At 39.8% G+C, this 26,589-nt stretch overlaps 1 protein-coding gene across 1 annotated transcript in view; it reads right to left on the reverse strand.

The window, feature by feature from the left end:
* Positions 1-26,589, reverse strand: part of IQGAP1 (IQ motif containing GTPase activating protein 1) — a 106,337-nt gene that overhangs the window by 58,909 nt on the left and 20,839 nt on the right. The window contains exons 3-5 of the mRNA XM_060097438.1: positions 11,674-11,830; positions 10,126-10,203; positions 5,312-5,388 (exon numbers count right to left, since the gene is read on the reverse strand). Of these exons, the coding sequence (XP_059953421.1) occupies positions 5,312-5,388; positions 10,126-10,203; positions 11,674-11,830 (312 nt within the window). The remainder of the gene's footprint in view (positions 1-5,311; positions 5,389-10,125; positions 10,204-11,673; positions 11,831-26,589) is intronic.

The following is a 26,589-nucleotide window of genomic DNA, read 5'->3' on the forward strand; positions in this document are numbered from 1 at the left end:
GTCTTGGTGTATTTCTCCTTGGATTTATTCTGTATGGGACTCTCTGTGCCTCCTGGACTTGATTAACTATTTCCTTTCCCATATTAGGGAAGTTTTCAACTATAATCTCTTCAAATATTTTCTCAGTCCCTTTCTTTTTCTCTTCTTCTTCTGGAACCCCTATAATTCAAATGTTGGTGCGTTTAGTGTTGTCCCAGAGGTCTCTGAGACTGTCCTCTGTTCTTTTCATTCTTTTTTCTTTATTTTGCTGTGCAGCAGTTATTTCCACTATTTTATCTTCCACCTCACTTATCCGTTCTTCTGCCTCAGTTATTCTGCTATTCATCCCATCTAGAGTATTTTTTATTTCATTTATTGTGTTTTTAATCGATGCTTGATTCGTCTTTAGTTCTTCTAGGTCCTTGTTAACTGTTTCTTGCATTTTGTCTATTCTATTTCCAAGATTTTGGATCATCTTTACCATCATTATTCTGAATTCTTTTTCAGATAGACTGCCTATTACCTCTTCATTTGTTAGGTCTGGTGGGTTTTTATCTTGCTCCTTCTCCTGCTGTGTGTTTTTCTGTCTTCTCATTTTGCTTATGTTACTGTGTTTGGGGTCTCCTTTTTGCAGGCTGCAGGTTTGTAGTTCCCGTTGTTTTTGGTGTCTGTCCCCTGTGGCTAAGGTTGGTTTAGTGGGTTGTGTAAGCTTCTTGGTGGAGGGGACTAGTGCCTGTGTTCTGGTGGATGAGGCTGGATCTTGTCCTTCTGGTGGGCAGGTCCACGTCTGGTGGTGTGTTTTGGGGTGTTTGCGGACTTTTTATGAATTGAGGCAGCCTCTCTGCTAATGGGTGGCGTTGTGTTCCTGTCTTGCTAGTTGTTTGGCATAGGGTGTCCAGCACTGTAGCTTGCTGGTCGTTGAGTGAAGCTGGGTGCTGGTGTTGAGATGGAGATCTCTGGAAGATTTTCGCTGTTTGATATTATGTGGAGCTGGGAGGTCTCTTGTGGACCAGTGTCCTGAAGTTCGCTCTCCCACCTCAGAGGCACAGCACTGACTGCTGACTTCTCAATTTGGGATGATTTGTTGTCTATTCATGTATTCCACAGATGCAGGGTACATCAAGTTGATTGTGGAGCTTTAATCCGCTGCTTCTGAGGCTGCTGGGAGAGGTTTCCCTTTCCACCACTTTCAATCTTTGTTCCTAGTCTCCTATGTCTGCTTACAAATAAGCTGTTAGGTACCTATAATAGCCAGCCTGTAATTGAGCTCAGATTTCTTTTTCTTTCTTTTTTTTTTTTCCTATCTAAGATATACTTTATAGCAATGAGGAAAAGGAGGTTGTGTTAGCCTATCTGGATTCCAATTACTGTTACTGATTGTAGAGTAACCTATGAAAGAAATCACTATGCTAACCTCAAAGATTACTAATAAATATCCTTAAACACAGCAGTTGATTAGGAAACAGAATCTAGTACAGGCCCACGTCCCTTACCTAAATTCTTTGGGCCAAATATTAACTTAGGATTTCTCAGATATTATTAAAGTTTTACAGTGTAAACAGCATTATAAAACACCCCCAACAAGACTTGGGGAAGCACCCCTAACCAAATACATTACTTTTCTGCAGAGAGACATATGAATAATCATATTAAGTAGATAAACATTCTAAGTAATCTCAATTAATACTGATCAGATCTTGCCAACAAAGGAGTTTGAACTAAACCAAAACTCATTTTTCAGATCTTTCAGCATGTTTTTTTGAATTTAGGATAAAGGATTATGGGCCAATTTAATCCCAAAATCAGTTCTTAGAAAGATAAAGCATCAGAGGAAATGGAAAGGAAGTATACAAATATATTTGAAATAATGGAGAATAAGGGTCTTATCTGAGAGTGGAATGTAATCTACAAGAGTAATTTAGTCTGACTAAAGTAAAGTCACTATCTCTGGAATAATGCCAGTCAAGACTGAGGGAGAATAAAAAAAGATGGCAGGAAGGGAGAAAACAAGGAGATAATGCTTTTCTATCACTGTTGATCCAAAAGGGAAACAGTGCCTCACCCAATACAGGTAAGTGAAGTGAGGAACCTGCCTTGAACACTGTTGTGTAAAGGTAAAGAAGAGGCTCAAGCAGTTACCAACACTTCCTACATACCCTTCAGGAAAAACACTGTAAGGGAGAAAAGAAATCATAAATCACCAACCAGAACACACTGCTGTGTATATACTTTCTAAGCACGAACTGCATATTGAACAGAAATGGAAAACAGTAGCAGGCTTCCTCCCTTTCTCATTCTGACTCCAACATTAGAAAGGCACAGTTAATTCTTCAATCTCTCTTCAGAGAATTTGAGGGCCTGGGACTCAGGTTACATTGCAGAGAGTAGTGGCTACAGAACTAGCAGAGAGGAATTATGCCAACTTAGCTGCTGTGCCTGCCAAGTTCAGATATCCACTGTAGGTACAGCCTTCACAAGGTTATCAACATAGACAGACTTCACAGAACACTAAGCCAATCACAATACTCAGAATTAAGCTGATTTGGGCTCAGACATATGCACCTGAAATTGCTACATTCTGAAAATTCTCCAATATATCACCTATTCCTAAACAATTTTTTAAAATTCTCATTTTATCATTGTTTGTCCAATGTTATGCTATGTACCTTGGAGGGGGAAAAAGAGTAAGGCATGACTTCTGTCCCTAAGATGCTAATAAATGTAACAGGGAGAAAAGATATGAAAGAAGCAATATATAACAAACAAACAACAAAACAAAACACATACACACACACACAAAACTAAACAAAAAAAAAAAAAAAAAAAGAACCCCAGAGGTTTAGAAAAAGGAATGAGCTGAGGTCATTTGAGAAACTTCACCAAGAATGTGGGAACTGAGCTAAAACTTGATTGGATAAGCAGAGACAAACATGAAGAGCCCTTTGATAAAGACAAAGTACCATTTCGTTTTTCATTTATAGGACAGAAAGTACCCCCTTGAGCTGGGGGAGGGAGAGGGAGATTTGTTATAATGTATAATTTTGACACACATTTATTGTGATTATATGCTAGGCATCTAAGTGTTGATACTACAGACACATGGATAAAGAACAATGGAAATACTTCTTGTCTCTAAGGAATCCACAGGAAAGCAAGGTATAAGAACAAACAGTAACCAGAGTACAATGTAACGAGCACTATGCTTGGAGTAAGAGGAGTGTTATAAAATGCTAAAGGAGCACAAAGATGGTAAGTAGCCAATTCTGCCCGAGAGGGAAAAAGTAAGAGAACATATTAATGGTAGCATTCTGAGGTGGCACCTGGAGAAGAGCATACGTTAAACCAAGGAGAAAAGGCATTTCAGGGCTTCCCTGGTGGTGCAGTGGTTAAGAATCCGCCTGCCAATGCAGGGGACACGGGTTCGAGCCCTGGTCCACGAAGATCCCACATGCCGCAGAGCAGCTGAGCCCGTGCACCACAACTACTGAGCCTGCGCTCTAGAGCCTGCATGCCACAACTACTGAAGCCCAAGCACCTAGAGCCCGTGCTCCGCAACGAGAAGCCACCGCAACGAGAAGCCTGCGCACCGCAACGAAGAGTAGCCCCCGCCCGCCACAACTAGAGAAAGCCCGTGCACAGCAACGAAAACCCAACGCAGCCAAAAATTAATTAATTAATTAATTAATTAATTTTTTAAAAAGGCATTTCAGGCACAGGAAACAGCAAAACCAAAGGCAAGAGTACATAGCCTGTTTGTTGAAAATACTAGAACATAGGTACACAGGAGAGAATGGCTGGAGGTGAGGCTAGAAAGGAAGCATCAAAATATTTTATGAAGCCTCTGATACTATTAGGGCTGTTTTGGAAAGATAGCTCTGACAGCACCATGGCAGATGGATCAGAAGGGAGAGAACCTAGTGAGGGAACCCTCTAAGGAGGTTAATGAATTCATTAGTCCACACAAGAGATCTATTAGTCCTCAGTTATATTCTCTCTTTTATGGGTTTCACACTGATTCCAGTGATACCAAGGATCTGGCAAACATTTGATCCAGAAACTGGAGACAATAGGTTTCTTGTGGGTCAGTATTATACATACATTCATACATATAATTAACATTTATTAAGTACACATACAGGATACTATATAAGAAGAGCAGCCCAAGAAAAAAATCTCATCCTCATGTCCCTTCTCATACTTACTTCTATCATCTTCTGCTTTAGGCCTACGGCCATCAGGTAAATTTGCACCACTCTGAAATACTATACTACTAGCACCTACACCTCTCCCATCCCATCCTTCATCCAGACATATCACCTCTTCCCTCCAGTTTAGTACTTCGTTCATTCTAAGAGCTGAGGACCTGAAATTAAGTCATCTTCCAAATTTACTACGAAGCTGTGATAAAAATTATACCTTGTTTCAGTTCCTATTTATTATATTTGTATTGACAAAAAAATTATTTAATGAACAAATGACTTGTTAAGGTCCTAGATAACTTAATAAATTATCAATCAACCATTTGATATTTGCTGGTATTATATGAAGATGTTGCCAAAATTTAACTGTACTACCAAAGAGTATCAAGACACAGTGTATTTAGTAAATCAGTTTATCAGCTTGAAACAAAGTGAGAAACAATAGAAGTTTTCAAATGTATGTAGTTTTTATAATTTTTAAGAGACTTTAATTTAAAAGAAAGGGACTACATCTCAAGAGAAATGCATAGTTCACTGAAACACTAGATCAATAATGAAAGATATTATGTTTTTAGAGCAAAATTTTTTGTTATTATAGGAATAAATAAATCCTTTCTCCCTAGAAAAACACAGCTGTTTCTCACCATTTTGTTAAGATCATAGTGCTCTATTCTATTTGAAAATTCTGAAGCAAATGCAAAAACTTTTTCATCATACCCTGGACAACAAGCTACACACTCAATTCAGATGTGACTCCTAAACTGCTTTTTTTTTTTAAATTGAGATATGACTGACATATTATATTAGTTTCAGGTGTACAGCATAATGATATGATCACCATAGTAAGTCCAGTTAACTTCCATCACCACACATAGTTACAAATTATTTTTCTTGTGATGAGAACTTTTAAGATCTACTCTCTTAGCCACTTTCAAATACATAATACAGTATCATTAACTGTAGTCACCATGCTGTACATTACATCCCCAGGACTTATCTATTTCATAACTGAAAGTTTGTACCTTTTGACCACCTTCACCCATTTCGCCTACTCCCAAATCCCCGCCTCTGGCAACTACCAATCTATTCTCTGTATCTATATACTGCTTATTCTACCAAGAAAATCTGATTACCTAAGTGCATGGATACAGTAGATACATCTTGGCATGTTCTTTCGATCATAGATGTCTGTAGTTTCCGGATAAAAAATCTAAAGAGAAATAAAAGAAGCAGTGTAAGGCATCCATCCACTAGAGTTCATTTAATCATTCACCAATCATGAATAATACAAGTAAAACTTTGGACAATTAGAAAACATTGTCAGCATTCGGCAAATAACCTCATTAGGGTGAACAGACATTTCATTATAAGTAATGTAAGGAACAAAATGCTACAATACACAGTGAAAAGCACTACTTGGAAAAGACTTATTTGGGTCAACCCACTGAATTTTACTAAGTATGTGAGAGTGAGTTACTTACTGCAGACACAGACATGGGCAAACAAAACTCAAGTTCCAGTCCAGCTTAAATCAGTGGCAAGTGTATGAGGCTCTGAAGGATTGCAATCTTCTTAGTTGCTATCTAGCAGGCCTAGATTGAGTAATAATAGCTCAACAATGAACATTTACTAAGTGCTTCAGTATGTGTAAAATCACTACATTTAGACATTGAGAAAACTACAAAATATTAAAATGTGTTATAATGCTTGGGGGAAGTAGAAAGATACACAGATAAAGTAGGTAGAATAGAGGATGTATATGGGAATGAGAGAGATGGAGAGTTTTTCTTGGTAGCATGTACCACAATTAATCAACTATGTGTGTTGAAATTATCTGTTTGACTCCTCCAAGCCACATGAAGGCAAGGACTAGGTCTATGTTGTTCACTGCTGTATCTTCAATGCTAAGCCCAGAGTCAAGGTCATGGAGGGAGCTCTCTATGTTTGATGAATTAACAAATGAGGTAGGATAGGAACAGAGTAGGTTTAGATGGAGAATAACCTTGAATTTCAAGACCTTTTCTCATGGTAATATGGTACCATACAACTCAATCTGTAATTTAGAGGAAAAAAGGGATAACAGTGGATTAGAGAAGTGACACTGGATTATGAAGCGATTAGAGGAATCTGGATGAGCAATAAAAGGCAGTGAGAAGAGTACCACAGCCCTTTGTATCTAACTCTATTATAGCACTTAACACATTGTGTTTAATTACTTGTTTTTATGCTTGTTTTCCCCCACAATACCTATTGCTCCCGATGAGGAAGAACTGTGCACCCCCAAGAGAAATGGGGGTCTTTTTAGATAATTTTTCAAACTTCCCATGCTCATTTCCTAAGATTGAAATGTCTTCTCCTGAATGGTGAAAATCATGGTCAAAGTCAGTCACCCTCCGAAAAACAGTACAGAATACATTTTAGAAAGTAATAGAAAGAAAATAAGGTTGGGAGGGAGGATAGAGGCAGATTATGAGGACCTTGAAAGTCAGACAAGTTTGAACTTGATATTCAGGCTTTAGAGAAGTCCTAGCTTTGGAGCCAAGGCTAAAAACAGCCTCAGGAAGATCTGACTGGAGACAAGACACAGGATACACTGAATAGTGAAGAGATTGAAGCTGAGAAAGCAGGCTGGGAGGTTGTTTCAACAGATAAAAGAGACATTGCAAATAACTGAGGAAGGCTTGGGGAATGACTGCATTTAGGAGTCCAAGGTAAATCTAAGGTTTTGAGACTGGATGACTGGGAACATGATGACATGGTACCATTTATGTAGAGGAGAGGAGGTTCACTTGGGGGAAAAGGTAGGTTTAGTTTTACATATGAGAAACTCTAGGAGATAGAAAGCTATCCAAGGGGAAATGTCCAGCAGCCAATTGAAGAAACTGTGTTTATCTTATAGCAAAGAGTCTTCAAAACAACTGAAACCATGAGAATGAGAGAATGTAGCTAAAATAAGAATTGCATCTTAAGGAATGCCCACCACTAGGATATAGAAGGCAGAATAATTGAAGAAAACAGAGGACTATTAGGCAGATTAAAAACAATTTTAAAAATCAAACAACAAACTGTTTCATGTAGGAGTTGGCCAAGAGCACGAATTATAATAGTCAAATGGATAAAAACCAAAAAATTATCATATTAAGTCTCTGTAATTTGTATGTACCATATAAAGAGATTAGGGAAGATATCCCAATAAACACTACTATTGTCAATTATCAATCACATGTTATATTATGAGCAAAAACACATTTTTAGGCTAAGTATCTTTAGTCTACATTACTCAGAAGTCTTCTGGACTTAAATCATATAGAGCAGACATTTCAAGGGTAATAGCCATAATAATCCTATTGTTCCTGACAGCCTCAACAGTTTGTTGAGATTGTGGTCCAGGACAATGCACTACTGTTAGTAAACAAAAAAGGTAATAAAATTAAATTATTAAAAAGGCATTTTGTAGTAACCGTACTATTAGCAATAGCAAATATTAACAAAGCTCTTAGTACCATTCAAAAGAGGTTAAATTGTTATTGCCCATTGGGCATACTATATAAAAAACAGGAACAGGAAGTTACAGGTGCATAGAAAGGCCAAGTAGCTGTAAGAACTTGACGTATTGCATTTCCTGACATTTGTGGGGCTTAATTCTCAAACATACCAGTGCAAGGAAGAGAACTTCAGCACTTTGCTCTGAATAAAAGAGGACACAAGCTAGTCTTCTGCAAAGACTTAGCTCTGAATTTACTCAGTTCAACAGGTATGTATGCAACAGTGAGCTGAGCACTCTGCTAAATGCCAAGTGTTCATTTCCAAGTAGTTTCAGCGACTTTCTGATACTCCACATCTCATTTCTTTTTAATCTTTCTTTGGTTACAGAAATTTAGACTCCACAGAAACGTATAAAGAAAATAAAAACCACCCTTTAACCCCATCACACAGAAATGAAAACTATTTCTCCCTGCAGATTTTTCCCAAGAATACTCACTTTATTTTTAGACAAAAATAGTGATCTCATCTTAGCCAGAACACAAGCTCTTATAATCGTAGCCTGTTTTTTTTTTTTTCATTTAACACATCACGGTTATATATACATAGATTGACATCATCCTTTTCAATGGTAGCACTAGTATTTGACCGGCTGTAACACAATTAATACCCTGCGTAAAGGAATATGTGGTTTGCTATCATTTTTTTCTATCATATGCGATGCTGAAAAATCCTTACATATACATTTTTTGTGCTTGTCTAATTTTTTCTTTCTTTTTTTGAGCCGGTGGGGTGGGAGTGGGGATAAATTCCTAGAAGTAGAATTCTTAGGTCAGAGGACAGGGAAAAGCTGTCCATGCCTCTAACAGTGACACTTGTATCAGGGCCTCTATGGATTCAAGGTAGGACTAGGTAGCTAGATGTATGATCAGGCCACCCAAGATGGCTATTCTCCTGCTCTCTGTACATCTCCTGCTCAACCAGTCCCTGCTTCACCTATATCCTACTCATATGGCTGACATTTCCTCTTAATTATACAGCCTAATCAGTAAATGTTAGTGATCTTTAGATCAGAATGGCTCCACTATGATAGTTTATCAAAGGGAAGAACTCTGCCCAAGGGGCTATGAGGGACATGCCCCTCTGCTGCTTTCCCTGGTAACTAACTGATGAGCCAAACTGACGTCAATTCCCCCATAACTGGTAAACTCCTCCTCCCCCTCATCCCCACCCCCAGTAGCAAAGACTGCTGCCGTGTTCTGCCTACTGCCTGCTGTCCACGGTAGGGTGTCACTCCAGAGCCTTGATTCGGACAGCTGAGATCCCCTATCTAATAAACCAGTGATGTCTCTGTTGCTGTCTCCGGGCTCTTCCCTCATTCTCAAGGCAACTACAAGGCTTGCAGGCCTGCAAGGTGCAGCCCAACACTTGAGACGGCAATTTCACTAAGAGAAGCACTAAATAAACTCTTGAGCAAAATACTCAAGGATGCACACTCCCATATCAAAACTACAGCTATCATTCCAAACTCATTAAATTGTATACATTAAATATGTATGGTTTTTCTGTAATCAATTACACCTCAATAAAGCTGTCAAAAAAACAAAAACAAAAAACAAACCTACGGCCACCTCCAAAACCAGATAAAAGAAGTAAATCTCATTATACTGCCTCTACAATTTGAAATATAAAATAAACCCTTCATATTACCTACAAATTTGGTTATTCTGAAGCTGGAAGATGACATTTCTAAAATATTTCCTTATGTTTCCTAAAGTCAAACTTGAATGTAGCAACTTTGTGAATAAATAAAATCCACTGAACTGCACACTTTAAAATGGTGAATTTCATGGTGTGTGAATTTGTTTGTTTTTTTTGGGGGGGGGTCACATTGCTCAGCTTGCAGGATCTTAGTTCCCCAACCAGGGATTGAACCCAGGCCCTGGCAGTGAAAGTGCTGAGTCCTAACCACTGGACCACCAGGGAATTCCCTCATGGTATGTTAATTTTTTTTGGCCTCTCACTGCCGTGGCCTCTCCCGTTGAGGAGCACAGGCTCCGGACGTGCAGGCTCAGCGGCCACGGCTCACGGGCCCAGCCGCTCCGCAGCACGTGGGATCTTCCCGGACCGGGGCATGAACCCGTATCCCCTGCATCGGCAGGCAGACTCTCAACCACTGCGCCACCAGGGAAGCCCTGAATTTTAATGTTTATAATTTGGTGTAGTAAAGGTAAATGACATCATAGGGAATTTCTCTAGGGTGAGGTGAAGCAGGGATGAGAAATATAAAAGAAAAAGAACAAAGCTATTTCCTAAAACAAACTGAAGTGACCCTTTAGTATTAAAATATAGATAGATAGATCTATATATATATATCGCCAAAGAATCAATTGAGAATAATTTTACAGGTAGAATGAGAACTGTTATGCCAAACAGCCAGAACTATGAATATCACATAAATTACCTTAGGCAATCCAATCTCGTCCATGGCATTCAACCACTGAATCACATTATCAGTGTGTCTAAAGTGGAGGCCAGTTGCCTAGAACAAATAAAAGACCATTAGGCACGGTTTGGCAATATTGAAGCAAATACTAAATAAATACTCTCTTTGTATCAATAAAAGTTTCCCTGTAAGACTTTACATGGTCCCCTTAAACTTAAGGTCTGTCTGTATCATTACACATTCTAATCCCCAAAAGCCAAATCCACATCTCAGCTCTTCTCAGTTAAGAACCATCTGGAGAATCTTCCTGTGTACAGTGTGCTCAGCAGAACATGGTCTTTGGAATTCAATTATGTTGGATTCAATTCCTGACTTGGTTATCTATTGGTGACACTGGGCGAGTCACTTCACCCTACTGATTCTGAGTTTCCCCAACTTTAACACCAACTTTGTGTTTGTTGGAAAGATTAACTGAGAAAATGTACATAAAGCACTCAGTGTGTTGTCCGGCAAGTAGAAGATACTCCCAAAATGAGGTATTTTCATACTACACATATAAACACCCCCCTCTTAACCTCTATACCTGTTGTTTTCTAGGAAGGTTTACCCTCAAGATGGTTAGAGGTGTAGGCTATTGTCTTTACTGTTGCTGGAGACTGCTCTGTCTGCCTGTTCTGCACACATTTTTTAGAGTCAGCAGAACAGCTCAGGAGGTGTCTTCAGAATAACCACTTATTTAAAACTCAGAATATAAGTCTTTGTTTTTTGATGAAGAAAAGTTTCTATTTGGGATGTTAATTTTGGCTTAAGACCTATAATTTCCTTGTTTTCCTTTTAATTTAAATATTAAAAAGCCAAACAAACAAAAAAACCAACTCTTTTGATTCTGTCTTCATCCTTAACTCATTCTGAGCTCTTGCCCAATTCTTACAGTTGACCCCTCTTACATATTTGCTCTTGGTTTTGCAATCTTCCACTATCTTCTATACTCATCCTTTTTTTCAGATAAGAGCTCTTAGGAAAGCTCCCCACAGAAACTCTGTGAGCAACGGGAATTTGGTCCTTGTCAACATCCCAACTTAATTAAAGCAGTCTTCTTTTTGAGGGTCATGGGCCACAAGAATCAATCACTTATCTCAATTTTCTGAAATCAGATCACTGTCCCATTTTACCTTAAACTTTAATATCATGGGGTGATTTTCTTCCCCCAAAGTTGCTATTGCTTTCAATTTGCCAACAAATCTCAGAGCTTGGTTAAAATTAGATTTAAAGTAGTAATTCCCCTAGTTACTTCCTCTATCTTCTAAGAAATAAAAAATTCATCAAGGACCATGAAAATTTCTAGATACAAATTATTCATTAGAATTGCGCCAGAAATATGGACAGCTTAAGTTCTTTTACTACTGTATCTTGACTTTGCACTAAATTTTCTCCACTCTGCCAGGTATTTTATTTTGTTGGAACACACTTACATATATTTCTCAGTAACTCTTTCACAGGATAAAGTATGCTAAACTTCTCTCTCAAGTTTACAGAAATTTAAGCACCAAGCAAGGACGGACTCACCTTGTATCTGGTCTGCTCTCGATCATAGATCTTCTTCAGTGACACCACTTTAGGGGAGAAGAAGTTTCCTAGTTTGGCAAGATAGACCCCATTCCGAAGCCCCTCTTCCAGTTCTGTGGTGGGAGGCAGGTCTTCCCCCAGGCATGCTTCCATCCACCTGCACAGAAGGAAGGAGGACATGAGAAAAGAGAGGAAAGGTATGAACCGCTCCCCACTTCAGAGATTTCAAGCTTAATTTCCATTCTCCTTGGAAAAGTTTAAGTTGAACATAAGCAATAGTGTTTGAAGACTCAATTTCACACACATCCTTGTTCTGGCCCAGTCAGATCTCAGAGGCAGGGAACTTAGGAAAATTCCCAAGTATAAACGCCACCCCCTTCTCCACCCTACTTTCCTCTCCTGCAGCAAGAGAGCTAGCTGGCTCCCCAGGTCCTAAATGCCCCATGAGCCTCAGCCCAGACTGTCTCCCTTACTCCTTCAGTTGCGCCTTAAGAATTCCTAAGAAAAACCTTTTGTAACTGAAGCCAGCATCTCTCAACTGTTCAGAAACTTACATCTGCAGCTGAGGATCTCTTCTGGTTTGAGAATTCAGCACCGATAGTGAATTTCTAGGTTCAGATTTTAAAGTTGTTTTGGGGTTACCAAAATAGTCAATCATCTCACCTAAAATACTTAAGGAAACTCCAATGGAAGCAGTAAAAGTGAATTCTTATGTGTTTTTTTAGAGGGGAAAGGAAGTTGTAACGGAAAACTATATTGTCCCCCTCCGACACCTCTCACAAGATTTCAGGGAACCCAAGATAAAACAAAGCCAAGTTTATTTGCATATATTTTCTACCAACAGAAATGTAGTTAACTAAAAAAGTCATTTAGGGCAATGGTTTTAAACTTTTTTTTTTGAATCACAGAATCCTTTGACTATCTAAGGAAAGCTACAGATCCTTCCCCCCAAAAATGTATACATAGGGCCTCCCTGGTGGCGCAAGTGGTTGAGAGTCCGCCTGCCGATGCAGGGGATACGGGTTCGTGCCCCGGTCTGGGAGGATCCCATATGCCGCAGAGCGGCTGGGCCCGCGAGCCATGGCCGCTGAGCCTGCGCGTACGGAGCCTGCGCGTACGGAGCCTGCGCTCCGCAACAGGGGAGGCCACAACAGTGAGAGGCCCGCATACCGCAAAAAAAAAAAAAAAAAGTATACATAATTAAATTTAATATATAATTTCAGGGATTTCATTGACCCCGGTTTGAAAACCCCTAACTTATAAGTATGCTACTCAAATTTTACAAGGCTACTGTATCCCCAAATTCTTTACCATTCTTTACGGGGGTTGGGGGGGACCACTAGATGATGCCTCGTCTGTTTCCCTAGTAATAAATCTTTGGAAAGCCAAATGGGGAAAGAAAAAATCCAAAGATACAGCAAACTGAAGTAAAAGCTAGATTTACTGCCAAATGGGACAACATAAGAATGAAACATTTACAATGTTAATTGATACCTAAAGTTTAAATTAAAAGACAAATAAAACTGGAAGCCACATTTAAATATGCCATATTTTATACACACACACACCCATGAAAATTTATAAGAAAATTCTAACATATCAATAGAAAAATAGACCAAATAATATATAAATGTATTTATAATCCCATTTATGTGTGTTTCTATATAATTCTTTTTTTTTTTTTTTTTTTTTTTTTTTTTTTTTGTGGTACGCGGGCCTCTCACTGCTGCGGCCTCTCCCGTTGCGGAGCACAGGCTCCGGACGCGCAGGCTCAGCGGCCATGGCTCACAGGCCCAGCCGCTCCACGGCATGTGGGATCTTCCCCGACCGGGGCACAAACCTGTGTCCCCTGCATTGGCAGGCGGACTCTCAACCACTGCGCCACCAGGGAAGCCCTCTATATAATTCTTTACATTAATAAAATTGCCTGAAAAGATATACAATAGAACTTGAATTTACATACTTTTAAAATTATTAGTTTTATAATTCAGAATAAAATTTCTTGTATTAATTCTATCTTTTCAAACTGAGATTACCACTCAGAATCTTTAAAAAATAAGGAGGGTATTCCCTGGAGGCCCAGTGGTTAGGACTCAGTGCTTTCACTGCCAGGGCCAGGTTCAATCTGTGGTCCGGAGCTAAGATTCTCACCAAATAAAAAAAAAGGAAAAGCAACAATGTTCCTGTTTTTCTCAAGTTCTATAGAATAGTTAACTCAACCTCACTTTCAAATCTATTCTACTTCTAAAGCAGCTAGCATACTGTCTGACACATAGTAGATACTTAAATAAATACTAGCTGGATAGATGAATGGGCCAGAGAATTTTCTGGTTATTTCCTACACCCAATGATATTAAGTTTTCTCTTCTGGCTTTTCTTTTAGGTAGTAGAACTGAAATGTCATAAGGGGAAAAAGAAGAAAGGAATGAATTTTCCAGAAGAGTTACCATAGTAACTAAATTAGATATCAATTTGTAGCAGCTACAAAATCCAAACTATGCTTCTCCAAGAGCCTAAGACCATAGGGCAATGTGGAAAAGAACATAGGTCAATGGTATGGAAAATAGTTGTAGTCTAAGGACACATCTCATATAATCGTCCATCCAGTATTTTACTGCTAAAAAGAATACAGCAAACAGCTCCTGGCAATCCCTGCTCTCAGGGGACAGTCTAACTTATGTTCTCATTAACAGGGACAAACCTAGAATAAATCTTAAGCCCAAAACAGCCCTTTACCACATAATAGTATGAAGAAAAAGTTACTTATTTTCCTCTCAAAATGGGGAAGACTGTGGATAAACAACACAGTAGTGCTTTTGGCTTGAATCAGAGCCAGCTACCAGGGCTGTTTAGGTTCTCCTCTCCTCTGAGATCACTGGATTAAAATCAGAGTAAAAGGAGAGACCACAGCCACACCTCCCACAATCCTTTACCTTCGTCTTCTCTTGTCTAACTGCTATAAAACAGTCCTGACTGATGACAAGACTCACAAGCTTTCTATAGCAGAGTAGAATACCCTAAATATCACACAAGTGTCAGGCCTGAAGAAAAGCTACCTGTGATCTGGTGAAAAGGAATAAGCAGAGAGCGAGAGCTAGAGGAAACAGGCAAAGCACAGAAGTGTCTCTAAACAACCCCCGCAAGCCCAGAACTGCCCTCCAGTTCCCTGTGTGGCTCACCCTCCGTTCTAAGCTCTGCTCCACAGCAGAGAATCACCTGGTTTGTTTATAAGAATAAAGTTAGTTAAATTAGGACCAAACTGCTTTGAAAAATTAACAGCATTAAGTAGGGTGCTATATTACTAGATTCTTAATCTTAGCATCAGTTTGGATTCTACTATAATTCTGAGAAGATGCAACAAATTCTCCCGTTCTCTACAGCCCATCTGAGATTCCCCCTCTGCCACAAACTCACAGCATCACAAAATGTGAAAGCAAGGAACTGAATGCACTTCTAGGGCAAATCCCTTTGGGGTTTTCCCCCCAATATAACACATATCCATTAAAGAAAATTACAAAACATTTCTCAACATTTTATGAATATTTTTCATGTTACTATACAGTTTCTCAAGACTTTGAGTTACATTAAAATTCTACCAAATGCTAATCAGTCACCTATGTTGGACATTTATATCATTTCTAAATGTTTTCAACCATTAAATAATTCTGCAAGAACGTCTTTGTACACAATGTTCTTCCGTATTTAGAATTAATTCCTTTGGAAACTCCAAAACAAAAAATGTTATTGCTCAAAAGCTTACCCAAAGGCTGTACCTATTTGTACAACTCTCTCATTTTACAAATAAGAGTAAGGCCTATCAAAGGTTACCTGCTAGCTAGTGACAAAGGTGTGATAAGAGGACCCTGATTCCTAATTTAGAATCCTTCTCACTAAACCACTATTGCTCTTACCACATCACCCCAAAAGCCTAACAGAGCTGAGCTCCACAGGGCTGTCTAAACAGGACGAAGTTTCAGATATCCCATGCAGGAAAAAGGCTGGTATCTCTCCAAGTTCTTAATAGGGTTTTAAATATTTCAGTTTAACTGCAAGACCACCAGTAATTCTCAACTCAGACACAAAGCTTCCTTATCAAACTTAAGCATTTAAATTAACTTTATAAATACATTTAAGAATAAATCTATGCATTGATTCTTATCTTACACTGGGCACAAAAATCCACTCAAAATGGATTAAAGACTTGAATGCAAGACTTGAAACCATAAACTCCTTTAAGAAAACACAGGGGGTAAGCTCCTTGACATCAGTCTTGGAGATGACTTTTTTGGATTTGACACCTAAAGCAAAGGCATCAAAAGCAAAAATAAACAAGGACGATTATATCAAACTAAAAAAGCCTCTGCACAGCAAAGGAAACCACCAACAAAATGAAAAGGCAACCTATGGAATGGTAGAAAATATCTGCAAATCATATATCTGATAAGGGGTTAAATCCAAAATATACGGAGAACTCATGCAACTCAATGGCAAAAAAACCCCTAACAATCCAATTTTTAAATGGACAGAGGAACTGAATAGTTTTCCAAAGAAGACATACAAACGGCCAACAGGTACCTGAAAAGATACTCAACATCATTAAATCATCAGGGAAATGAAAATCAAAACCACAATGAGCTATCACCTCACACCTGTTAGAATGGCTACTATCAAAAAGACAAGAGAAAGAAAGTGTTGGTGAGGATGTGAAGAAAAGGGAACCCTTGTGCACTACTGGTGGTGTAGACAAAGAATGTCCTCTGCCATTTCAGTAAACAAAGAACGTTGAGGCCATCAAGCCATCAGCCACTGCAGCGGCCCCTGACGGTGCACCCTAAGGGGAATTCAGGATGGAGAAAAACAGGTTGCCTGCCACCAAGCCATGAACCTCTACATCCAGCTTCAACGGTATACCCTGAGGGGATTCAAGAGAGAGAAAAAAAGGATACTGGCTCTACATAAGGTGCATATCAAAGGAATAATTTCAATAAGCCCAGACTCTTGCATCTTCCCGTAAGTAGAAAAGCACTTAATTCATTAACTTGAGATGTCTGGGTTTTTTGTTTTGTTTTTTAATTTATTTATTTATTTATTTTTGGGTGTGTTGGGTCTTCGTTTCTGTGCGAGGGCTTTCTCTAGCTGCGGTGAGCGGGGGCCACTCTTCATCGCGGTGCGCGGGCCTCCCACTGTCGCGGCCTCTCTTGTTGCAGAGCACAGGCTCCAGAAGCGCAGGGTCAGTAGTTGCGGCTCACGGGCCTAGTTGCTCCGCGGCATGTGGGATCTTCCCAGACCAGGGCTCGAACTCATGTCCCCTGCATTGGCAGGCAGATTCTCAACCACTGCGCCACCAGGGAAGCCCCGTTTTGTTTTGTTTTGTTTTGTTTTGTTTTAATAGCAGTAATCTTATGATGTTCTGACTACCTGGTTTGGGTTTTGTTTTTTGTTTTTTGTTTTTTCAAAAAAACTCTTATTGGGGCTTCCCTGGTGGCGCAGTGGTTGAGAGTCCGCCTGCCGATGCAGGGGACACGGGTTCGTGCCCCGATCCCGGAAGATCCCACATGCCGCGGAGCGGCTGGGCCCGCGAGCCATGGCCGCGGAGCCTGTGTGTCCGGAGCCTGTGCTCCGCAACGGGAGAGGCCACAGCAGTGAGAGGCCCGCGTACAGCAAAAAAAAATAAAATAAAATAAAAAAACAAAACAAAACAAAAAAAAACTCTTATTTATCCTGGCTCCTCCCTTACCTCTTTGGAACAGTCCTTCAGAGCTATCTGAGAGGCTGTCTCCTGGGCTTTAAGTCCTCATTAAGTCTGCCGAATAAAACGTAATTCTCACCTTTTAGGTTGTACATTTTTTTTCAGCCAACAGTGGGAATATAAATTGGTGTAGCCACTATAGAGGCAATATGGAGGTTTTCAAAAAATTAAAAATAGAACTGCCATATCATCCAGCAATCCCACTTCTGGGTATACAGACATCCCTGGGTATCAACAGGGGATTGGTTCCAGGACCCACGTAGATAGGTACCAAAATCCAAGGATGCTCAAATCCTGTACATAAAATGTCATCGTATTTGCATACAACCTAAGCACACTCTCCTGTATACTTTAAATCATCTGTACGTTACTAGAATACATAATACAATGTAAATGTTTCATAAATAGCTGTCAATATAATGTAAATGTTATGTAAATAATTGCTGCCAAGCAGCAAATTCAAGTTTTCCTTTTTGGAACTTTCTGGAATTATTTTTTCCCTGAATATTTTCAATCCACAGTTGATTGACTCCACAGATGCTGAACCTGCAGATATGGAGGGATAACTGTATAGCCCAAAGAAATGAAAACAGGATATCGAATATAAATCTGCACTCTCATGTCCACCACAGCATTATTCACAATAGCCAAGATATGGAAACACTAAGTACCCAGGAATGGACGAATGGATAAAGAGGTTGTGGTATATGTCTACAAAGAAATATTACTCAGCCATGAGAAAGAAGGAAATCCTGCCATTTGTGACAACATGGATGGACACTGAGGGCATTATGGTAAGTGAAATAAACCAGACAAAGAAAACCAAGTACTGTATGGTATCACTTAAACGTGGACTCTTAAAAAAAATGTCAAACTTTAGTGCTTGCCAGGAGGTAGTGTGTGGAGAAAATAGGGAGAGGTTGGTAAAAGGATACAAACTTTCAGCTTTAAGATGAATAAGGTCTGAGGATCTAACACAAACCAGTGACTACAGGTGATAACATTATATTGTATAATTAAAATATATTAAGAGAGTAGAACTTAAATGTCTTCACCAAAAAAAAAAAAGGATAAACACGTGAGGTGATGGATATGTTAACTACATCCTTTCACAATGTATACATACATCAAATCACCACAATGTACTTATTTTAAATATCCTATAATTTTACATGCTATTTATACCTCAGTAAAGCAGAAATTTAAGAAATAAATCAATCTATGCACAAAAGAAAAGTCACTGGTCAACACAATTCTCATGTTTAAAACTGTCTTAATAGTCACAGAACTTCACAGTTGGAAGGCTCATTAAAGCTCTTCCAGTCTACCCCAACTCCTGCACTCCCCTCTCACCTTCCACTCCCTCCTCCACTTTAATGCCTGAATGCTTCCAAAACATCTTGGCCAAATCATGATGTAAGCTGACCCTGAACACTGATGCTGACATGGAAATCACACATTCAAGTTAACCCATTTCATCTCAGGATTCTGGTAGCCAAAAAGTTTTTATTAAGCCAGCAGTTAGCTCCCCATTGACACCCTAAGCTGCCTTCTGGAGCAAGGCAACATATGGAATTAAAATATAATGTGACCAGTACTGGCCAGGGACTTTTGAAGATGTGGATTTATATCCTGTCCCTGTTACTTATCAAGACAGCAAGTCACTTACCCAGTTTCTTCATTCGTTAAAAGGGAATAACAATATTTTCCAAATAAGGCTGTTGTTGAGGATTAAATAAGATTACACATAAAATACAGTGCTTAGCACAGTGCTTGGCTGGGTATTTAAAAAATATTTGTGCTTTTCCTCCTTTCCCCTCATATGATGAGTCACATGCTGACACTTTTGTCAGTAAAATGATTCCAGTTCCTTCAAGAACTCTTCATGAAAAGAGAAGAACAGCACCTACCTCAGAGGACAATTGTGAGGATTAAAAGAGATAACACACATAAAGAGTTAAGAACGGTGCCTGGAATAGAGTAAGCGCTCAGAGCATTAGCTGGTATCACTACTAGTGTTAGACATGACTCCCTGCCCCTCGCATCTTTCTCATTCATCTCTGAACACTATGCTCCAGGTGTGGTCTGACTGGCCTGAAATGGAACCGGAATATCACTCCTTCATTCTGAACACTCCAAAACCACAGACAAAGCCTCAATTAAATTATTTTACAACACTTTTCCACTCAACAGAGATTCTTAGTATTTTTTCCCCCAAACATGCAGCTGCTAAACCCGATCTCTACAGCTCCATATTAGAATCATTATTTGCACTCATCTCTACTGTTTCTTCATGTTTGATTCAGCCCATTGTCCCGAATGTCAACACCTTTTGGGATTCTAATTCTGTTACCCAAAATACCAACTTCTCTTCCAGCTTCACATCACGCACAAATATTAATGGGTTTTAAAGAATGATGAGGAGGAGTTCACCAAATGGCCAAGGCAGAGAAGGCCTCTAAGCAGAAGAAATACCACGTACAAAGGCAGGGAGGGCTGAGAAAAAATGGTGGGTTACGGAGTAGTTCAGCACTGCCATTGCTAGAAGGGAAAGCAGGAGATGAAGATGAAAAAAAGGAGCAGGCTGGATGGTGCAAGGCCTGTCTGTCATGCCTGTCTGTCAGAAAGGAAAGAAACCTTTTCTTCTGTCATGAGAGATGCTGAAGGATTTTAAGTGGGAGGTGATCTGATCAGATCTCTTTCAGAAAATCACTTTGGCAACAATGTGGGGTTTTAAAATTTTTCTTCAAGTACAAATGTTTTAACAAAGAAGTCACTTAAAAAAAAGAAGTTCTGAGAATATTATACCAAATGGTGACACCAGCACACCCAATCTGTGATCAGGTCTCTCAGCCACGACCACAGATAGAACTCAGCGACAAAACTCTTATATGAAGGAAATGGAGAATAGAGTTGTTAGTCCTTCCTACCACAAAAAGGGATTAAACTTTCAACATTTTCTCCTCCTCAAGTTTAACCCTAGAACTGCTTTAACAAATCTAGCTCAAATGAAAATTACTAAAAAAAAAAAAAAAATTTTTAAGCGACATCTTATCTGAAACACAACTATTAAACAGGAAAACAGTAATATCTAAATGGTTCATTTTCTATAAATAACGCCAAAAAAAAAATCTCTAACACCACCTGGCAGATATTAAGTTAAATACTTTACATGCATTATTTCACTTGATCCTTGCAAAAACCCCATAAGGTAAGTAGTAGTACTATTCTTATTTTACTGATATAAGAAAACTATGAGCTCCTCAAAGTAAAGTAACTTGTCCAAGATTACCCATCTAGTAAGTGGCTGAGCTCACACTTGAACCCAAGGTGGTGTGATTCTAAAGTGCAAACTGAGGTGCTACATTCCAGCAATTTATTCAAAAATAATAAAAGCTACTACCCTCCTTAATACTCACTAATAAAAGCTCAAGTTCTGGAGCTGGGCCTCCTGAAGCACCCTAAACCACAGTGCATGACCTCATTAACAACACTCTACCAAGGACCAAGAGAGAGGCCTATAAAATATTAAACATTGAAGTTGACACAATTAGTGTGAAAAGTGCTTATATAAAAGTCTACCTTTAATATACTTGCATAATAATTCTTATAAATAGTCCTGATATAGCTTTCATATCTAGCGTATTTTGATAAAGCTTTGTTTTATTCATATTTTAAATCAATTTTCCAAAAAAAATCTACTCTGACAGCTAAATATCCATTTAGGAAACATTTCTAACACTTATCAGTGGCATAAAATGCGCTAACTACCTGGAAATCACCCTCTGGGAACAGAGATGCTTAAACTACTAGCTACAATAGTAGATGATATTTGAACTAGGCTTTTAAGATAAATTGTATTCAAAAGGTGAAAATGGGAAATAAAGACATTTAAGATAAAGGAGAACAGCATAAAAAAGAGGGCAAAAAGGCATGAAAACAAATGGCATATTTAGGGAATGACAAATCATTGTGGTAGAGGAGTGGGAGATGTACCTGGAACAATAGAATTTTAATCTGCAGGCAAGGGGAACCACAAAAGTTTTTTGTTTGTTTGTTTTCTTTTCTTTTCTTTTCTTTTTCTTTTTTTTTCCACAAAAGTTTTTGAATAGAAGAGTAGCTTGGTCAGATCTGACACTTAGTATGGTAACTAGGACAACAGCATGGAAGATAGATTCAACAGAGAAATATTAGGCAACTGCTTCAGGAATCCAGGTGAGAGATAATAAGGTCTCCAACTAGGGCAATGGCAGAAACAGAAAGAAAAATGATGAGTAATTTCAAAGGAAGAATTGACCCCATTTGACAATCTGTTAGATGGCTGGGAGTGGGGGTTAGAAGGGCACTGAGGAAGATGAGGTTTAACAGACAATTGGAAAAGAAAAGAAAAACAAAGTTAGCTCCTGACCTCACATTTTGCTACTGACTTTAAACATCAAGTGGATTAGAGGTTTCAAAACATAAAAGAATGAAAGGAGGAAAAAAATATAAATGAATGGTTGTATAATCTTGAAATGAGAAAGGCCTTTCCAAACAAGACTGTGAGGCAGAAATCATTTTGAAAAGGGGGAAATAAACTGTCTATATAAAAGCAGTTAAACTTCTACAAGGAAATGAAAAAAAATTTTTTTGAAAGATAAGCTGGAGGGAAAATTTGCAACCCATAACAAGGAGCTAATAATCTCTCATAATCTTCATTTTTTAAATTTTTAAAAAAATTTTTGGCTGCATGGCATGCGGATCTCAGTTCCCCGACCAGGCATTGAACTTGTGCCCCACCCCTCCTGCACTGGAAGCGTGGAGTCCTAACTACTGAACTGCCAGGGAAGTGCCCTCTCCCATAATCTTTATTTATTTATTTTTTAAAATAAAGCTTTATTTATTTATTTATGGCAGCGTTGGGTCTTCGTTGCTGTGCGCGGGCTTTCTCTAGTTGTGGCGAGCGGGGGCTACTCTTCCTTGTGGTGCGTGGGCTTCTCATTGTGGTGGCTTCTCTTGTTGTGGAGCACGGGCTCTAGGCGTGCGGGCTTCAGTATTTGTGGCACCTGGGCTCAGTAGTTGTGGCTCGCGGGCTTAGATGCTCTGCGGCATGTGGGATCTTCCCGGACCAGGGCTCGAACCCATGTCGCCTGCATTAGCAGGTGGATTCTTAACCACTGCACCACCAGGGAAGCCCTCCCATAATCTTTAGATGCATATATATATTTTTTAATGCTTAAAATAAATGACAAATATTTCCCTAGGAAAATGCACTAGAAACATAAACAGGCAATTCACAAAAGAATATAAGTAGCCAGCAATTATGGGAAAAAAATCTTAATCTCACTACTAATCAAAGGAATGCAAATTAAAGTAACAATAACACCATTTTCAGCTAGCAGACTGGCAAAGATAAAAAAGAATGATCGTAACTTATTATTGTCCAGTATGTGGGGAAACTCAACGTTCTCACACTGTTCCACAAGAAAATCTGGCAACACATACCATCTATAGGAAACTTACAAAAACTTCAATAAAAGGAAAAAGGTTGTTTTATTTTTAAAAGATGATTTGGTGACTTGTGGCATGGATGGCTAAATAAAAGATTATGCCATTAAACAAGGCTGGGAACACAAGGAGAAGCAGGCCAGAATGATAAGTCCATGCCTGAAATATGTTCAGCTTAAAAGGTCAATGATACATTTGGGTAGAGACATCCTACCAGTTGTTGGAAATACAAGTCTGAAAAACTCAGGAGAGAGACCAGGTTTGACCAGGGACCCAGATTTGAAAAGTGGCACCAGGACTTCCCTGGTGGCGCAGTGGTTAAGAATCCGCCTGCCAATGCAGGGGACATGGGTTCAATCCCTGGGCCGGGAAGATCCCACATGCCACGGAGCAACTAAGCCCGGGCACCACAACTACTGAGCCCGCCGGGCACCACAACTACTGAGCCCGCCAGCCACCACAACTACTTAGCCCACCAGCCACAACTACTGAAGCCCGCATGCTCTAGAGCCCATGTGCCACAACTGTTGAGCCCGCGTGCTGCAACTACTGAAGCCCGCATGCCTAGAGCCCGTGCTCCTCAACAAGAGAAGCCACCACAATGAGAAGCCTGCGCACCGCAATGAAAAGTAGCCTCCTGCTTGCCGCAACTCGAGAAAGCCCACACGCAGCAACGAAGACCCAATGCAGCCAAAAAAAAAAAAGAGAGAGAAAGAGAAGTGGCACCACAGGAGTGGACGAGCTCCCCAGAGAAAGGTTGTAGAGACAAATTTTAAAGTTCAAGGACTGTGCCTTGGAAAAACACCAACATTTAAGAGGCGAATATTACAGAGAAAGAACAGTTACTATGGTAAAATGAGAACTATGAGAGAATCACGTGATGGCAAGCAAGGAAGAAAAAAAATTTCAGGAAGCTGGGAGAGGTCACCAACTTCAAATGCTGCAGAGAGATGGGTGGCAAAGAGAAAAGGATATGGCAAATAAGGAAGAAGGTCATCTGGGACCCCAATAGGGGGGAGTCTCAGTGGAGTGATGAGGCAGGAGGATCAGATTATTTTAACTAGAGAACTCACTAGAAGTAGGGAACTAGAGACAGAAAATGTAGAGTTCTTTTCCAAGAAGTCTAAGAAGGGAAGAAGAGAGATGGGGGGATAAAGAAAGGGTTAGTCTGAAGTGGCGGCACGTCTCTGTCTCTTTTTTCAAATAACTGAAGAATAGGCACATATTTGTGCCCTGCAAGAAAAGAATAAGAAAGAGGGACTAAAGACACAAGAAATAGAGGAATAAAAAAGAAGGTTCTGAAGAACACAGTGGGCAGTTATCTATGGAAAGGAACATACCCACTTCTTCCTTGAGAAAGAAGGAAGGAAATAAGAATGAGCAAGAATGACATATCTAACTAACCTCTCTTGAGCTTCAGTTTCCTGTCTGTAAAACAGGATTAGGAACAGCACCTACTCTCATAAGATTGTTGTGAAGACTGAGATAACGTATACAAGCACTAGTAGGCTCTAAATAATGGTAGCAACGTGTTTGTGTACGCGTGGGGGACAGCTAGATCCCAGAAATAAACCTACTTGTAGAGCCTGACACCCAGTAACTTGCCTAATACCTGTCTACTTTGTCTTATTGATATCATTTGTCAAAGAGAGCATATACTTGGCCCTATCCATTCCACCACTCAGCAAGACAAAGATATGACTATTCAGAGAACTCTAGTGTGGTAAGCCTTAAAACAAGCCCAGACCAAGAGCATATGGAGAAAAGAATCAGGGTGGGAATCTGAATTAGGGGTCTGTGAAACCAGTTGAACAAGTCCTGCAGACCACATGACTTCAGTGGTTTCCCGGCTCTGTGCAATACAGAAGGGGAACATACCAATGCCGGAACTGACTACTCCAAACCACTGAGATTCAGTTCCTCCAGGAGCAGCTCCGCTGGCACCACACCCAGTTTGCAGAGCAAACGCCGGCCCCCCCACCCCCGCCTGCCGAATGTCAGCATTACTCACTGCTAAAAACCTCCCAAGTTGGGCCATCTTTCCTTGTAAATAGGATTTTACTAAGTCGCTAACACATTTGAGTACCATCTAGGCACTGGAAACAGCCTAGTAATTTCAATACAGTGTGGCAAAAACAAGTCTTGAGAAAAAAGAATGTTTATTATTCAATAAAGCATTCCTCACCATATGAAGAGGGAGGGGAATGAGAACTGGTTTCCCAGAGAAAATGACATTTATGCCTTGAAAGACGTGTGTGTGTGCACGCGTCTGCGCGCATGGGGGAGAACACGTCAAGCTAAAGGAAGAGAATGTACAGACCTTTTGAAGGATTTGAAACAGGAAGGAAATGATTAGATCTGATTTAAAAGATCACTCCAAGCACAACGGATTAGGAGGGGGGACTATTAAGGGGGGCAGAACTACTAAAGAAAGTACAGCAGTAACCCAGGCAAGAAATCACAAAGGCTAGTCTTCCAAGCCATACAAGCAAAATCAGAAATCTTGATAGTATCTGTTTTAAAAGAAACTTCTGAGTATGAATTAAACCAATCTGAACAGCGATAGGAATAGTGAGAAACAGAAGGGATTTTTTTTTTCTTCGTCTTAAGTTAACTTAGTTAACCTCTGTGTTTCTTGATACCTAAAACAGACCTGTCCCTGAACAAATCACTTCACTCTGCTGAACTGGACAAGGTATGTCAAGTTTACTTGCCAATATTAAATGTCTAATTGTTATCATATTTCAAAAGGGTCCCTCATCTTACTAGAGAGGTAGAAACTAGACTATGGTGATGGTTGCACCACTTGGTAAATTTACTAAAAATTGTTGACTTATACACTGAAAATCAGAGAATTTTATGGTATGTAAACGGTACCTCAATGAAATTTAAAAAGAAAAAAAAAAAGTCCCTGAGTGAATAGGATTAACTTACTTTCAGACCAAGTATTCAGAAGCAGAGCCTAGTGAAACATTACTGTGTTCAACCTACACACCCACCCACCTCTACTTTACCATATATCATGAAGCATGAAAGACCTTTTAACACTAAATAGAAAAAAAAAAGACTTCAAAGTGAGCTCAAGTCTCAGCCTAGTCACTGCTGGTTGTGAGCAGCTCTTGAGAAAAAAAAAAACAGGTGAGAGTCCTCTACTTGGTGGAAGACAGGCACATATTTCTTTGCAAAAAACCAGTTCTCTGAGTCACTGCCTACTGCAGCAGCTGTCAGAGCCCAGGGGAACAAGGAGGCTGTAGAGCGAAAACATGCCAAAAAGTTAATTTTCAGATCTAGTCATTAGTGAGAACATATCAGGAACCCGTGTCCCCTGAACTGGCAGGCCAATTCTTAACCACTGCGCCACCAGGGAAGTCCCTCCTCTAGACTTTCTTACAGCACTTTGTATCTCTTTACCTCTTAATGTTATTTAAGGACATAAGGGTGGAATCCTTTTCTGATTTCTATTTGAAGCATGGTGCTCAATAAATAACTGCTGAGGGCTTCCCTGGTGGCGCAGTGGTTGAGAGTCCGCCTGCCGATGCAGGGGACACGGGTTTGTGCCCCGGTCTGGGAAGATCCCACATGCCGCGGAGCGGCTGGGCCCGTGAGCCATGGCCGCTGAGCCTGCGCATCCGGAGACTATGCTCTGCAACGGGAGAGGCCGCAGCGGTGAGGGGCCCGCG

The sequence above is a fragment of the Mesoplodon densirostris genome, chromosome 4, assembly GCF_025265405.1.
Source record: "Mesoplodon densirostris isolate mMesDen1 chromosome 4, mMesDen1 primary haplotype, whole genome shotgun sequence".
Classification (NCBI taxonomy): domain Eukaryota; kingdom Metazoa; phylum Chordata; class Mammalia; order Artiodactyla; family Ziphiidae; genus Mesoplodon; species Mesoplodon densirostris.